This window comes from Etheostoma cragini, unplaced genomic scaffold, assembly GCF_013103735.1.
Source record: "Etheostoma cragini isolate CJK2018 unplaced genomic scaffold, CSU_Ecrag_1.0 ScbMSFa_2132, whole genome shotgun sequence".
NCBI classification, from domain to species: domain Eukaryota; kingdom Metazoa; phylum Chordata; class Actinopteri; order Perciformes; family Percidae; genus Etheostoma; species Etheostoma cragini.
In genome coordinates this window covers 1-2,087 of record NW_023266261.1, presented here as the reverse complement: position 1 = coordinate 2,087, position 2,087 = coordinate 1, and the positions used below count along the sequence as shown (strand labels likewise).

The window sequence follows — 2,087 nt, the reverse complement described above, 5'->3', positions numbered from 1 at the left end:
CAGCACGGGCCTCAACTACGTCCTCAGTTACTGTCCAGCGCGGCCCTCAACTACGTCCTAAGTTACTGTCCAGCACGGTCCTCAACTACGTCCTAAGTTACCGTATATATACACAGCGGACCCGTTGTTCGTCTCCCACTTTTTCTTCAATCACGCAGTATGAAGACAAGCTCAAGAATTTCCAGCGATGCTTGCGTCTGCTCCCCCTGCTGGACTGGCTACATCCTGCCGCCGGACCTCCACCCCCGCTGCGTGACCTGCCTCGGCCCGCCACGCCTCCTGCCAGATTTGTGCCCGCCTGTCATCTAAAGAGCTAAACTGACCGGCGGAAGCTTCTCTGGTCTTGCCAGGCTAGCAGGGACGGGAACGGTAGCAAGGCAGACAGACAGGAACCGGGCGACACCCCGGAGCCGCTCGCGGACGGCGTCTTTCGGCGAGCACAAGTCCGTTGCCTCGGTTTTCTCGGACAGCGGCGCCGTTACCGGTTTTTCCCTGATCACGGGGGCGCTGTCCAGGGTCATGGCCCAGGGAAACACCTGGATCCACATGACTGAGCTCCCCCCGGAAGTTAGACGCTAGTTAGGCGTCTGTACGGCCCCTTAGCTCCAGTCAAGCTTTTTGGGCCCGGTCCCCCTCCGCAGCGACAGGCCTATACTCATAGAATCTGGAGTTACCTACGTAACTATCGTTATTGATTTTGTGTGTGTGTGTGTGTATAGACCTTCCAGGAGAGTGACCTGGAGAGTTCCGCCTCGTCTCCCAGAGGAAGTCGACTCAACAGAGCGGAGGAGGACAGCAGCAGTCCCTGGCAGGTAAGACCTGGTCCCCCTCCTGGTCCCTGGTGGGTAAGACCTGTTCCCTGGCAGGTAAGACCTGGTCCCCCCAGGGATACCCGTGTTATGTTTCAGTATTTAATGAAACATTTCTCCCTCTCTCCGTCCGTCCCCCCCCCCCCACAGTCTCGTCGGAGCCGGTCCAGGCGATCCAGGACGGGGGTTGTCTCCATGGGACCGCCCCCCCCTCCCAAAGCAGCCCCCCCCAGAGTTGCAGACAGCGTGTTCCTGGAGGAGCTGCACGCCGTGGAGGAGGAGCTGGCCGTGTGTCTGGAGCCCCTCCAGGTAAGGGGGGCGTGGGGGTCTATCCACTGTTACTGGTTATTAAAGACAACATAATCTTAAAAATACATAAAGATCCGCTAATAAGTAGGAAATATTGTGTGTGTGTGTGTCAGTCTCTGTCTGAGTCCCAGGACCAGGTGGGTCTCATGGCGTACCGGACCCGGTCCAAGCGTCCCCTCCGGGACGTCCCGCTGGGCCGGCTGGAGGCGGAGCTCCGAGCTCCTGACATCACACCTGACATGTATGACTTAGGCCCCGCCCACCAGGACAGGGACTGGACTGATTGGCTGAGAGGCCTGATGACGTCAGACATGGAGAACGAAGGTCTGTCTGTCTGTTATACCTGTCTGTCTGTTATCATACCTGTCTGTCTGTCTGTTATACCTGTCTGTCTGTCTGTTATACCTGTCTGTCTGTCAGTTATACCTGTCTGTCTGTTATACCTGTCTGTCTGTTATCATACCTGTCTGTCTGTCATACCTGTCTGTCTGTTATACCTCTCTGTCTGTTATACCTGTCTGTCTGTCAGTTATCATACCTGTCTGTCTGTACACCTGTCTGTCCGTCTGTTATACCTGTCTGTCTGTTACACCCCTTGTCTGTCATACCTGTCTGTCAGTTATCATACCTGTCTGTCAGTTATACCTGTCTGTCTGTTACACCCTTTGTCTGTCATACCTGTCTGTCTGTTATACCTGTCTGTTATACCTGTCTGTCTGTTATCATACCTGTCTGTCTGCCATACCTGTCTGTCTGTTATACCTGTCTGTTATCATGTCTGTCTGTCATACCTGTCTGTCTGTCATGTCTGTCTGTTATCATGTCTGTCTGTCTGTTATCATGTCTGTTTGTCTGTTACAGCTGTCTGTCTGTTACACCTGTCTGTCATACCTGTCTGTCTGTCATACCTGTCTGTCTGTTATCATGTCTGTCTGTCTGTTACACCTGTCTGTCTGTTACACCTGTCTG

At 54.0% G+C, this 2,087-nt stretch overlaps 1 protein-coding gene across 1 annotated transcript; it reads left to right on the top strand.

Moving 5' to 3' along the window:
* Nucleotides 1-715: 715 nt before the first annotated feature.
* On the top strand, nucleotides 716-1,463 carry LOC117940296 (GON-4-like protein; the record flags this gene model as incomplete). Its single annotated transcript, XM_034865624.1, has 3 exons — nucleotides 716-812; nucleotides 960-1,118; nucleotides 1,232-1,463. Coding segments are annotated over exons 2-3 (346 nt in total), but the record flags the coding sequence as incomplete, so codon positions are not given.
* Nucleotides 1,464-2,087: the final 624 nt, after the last annotated feature.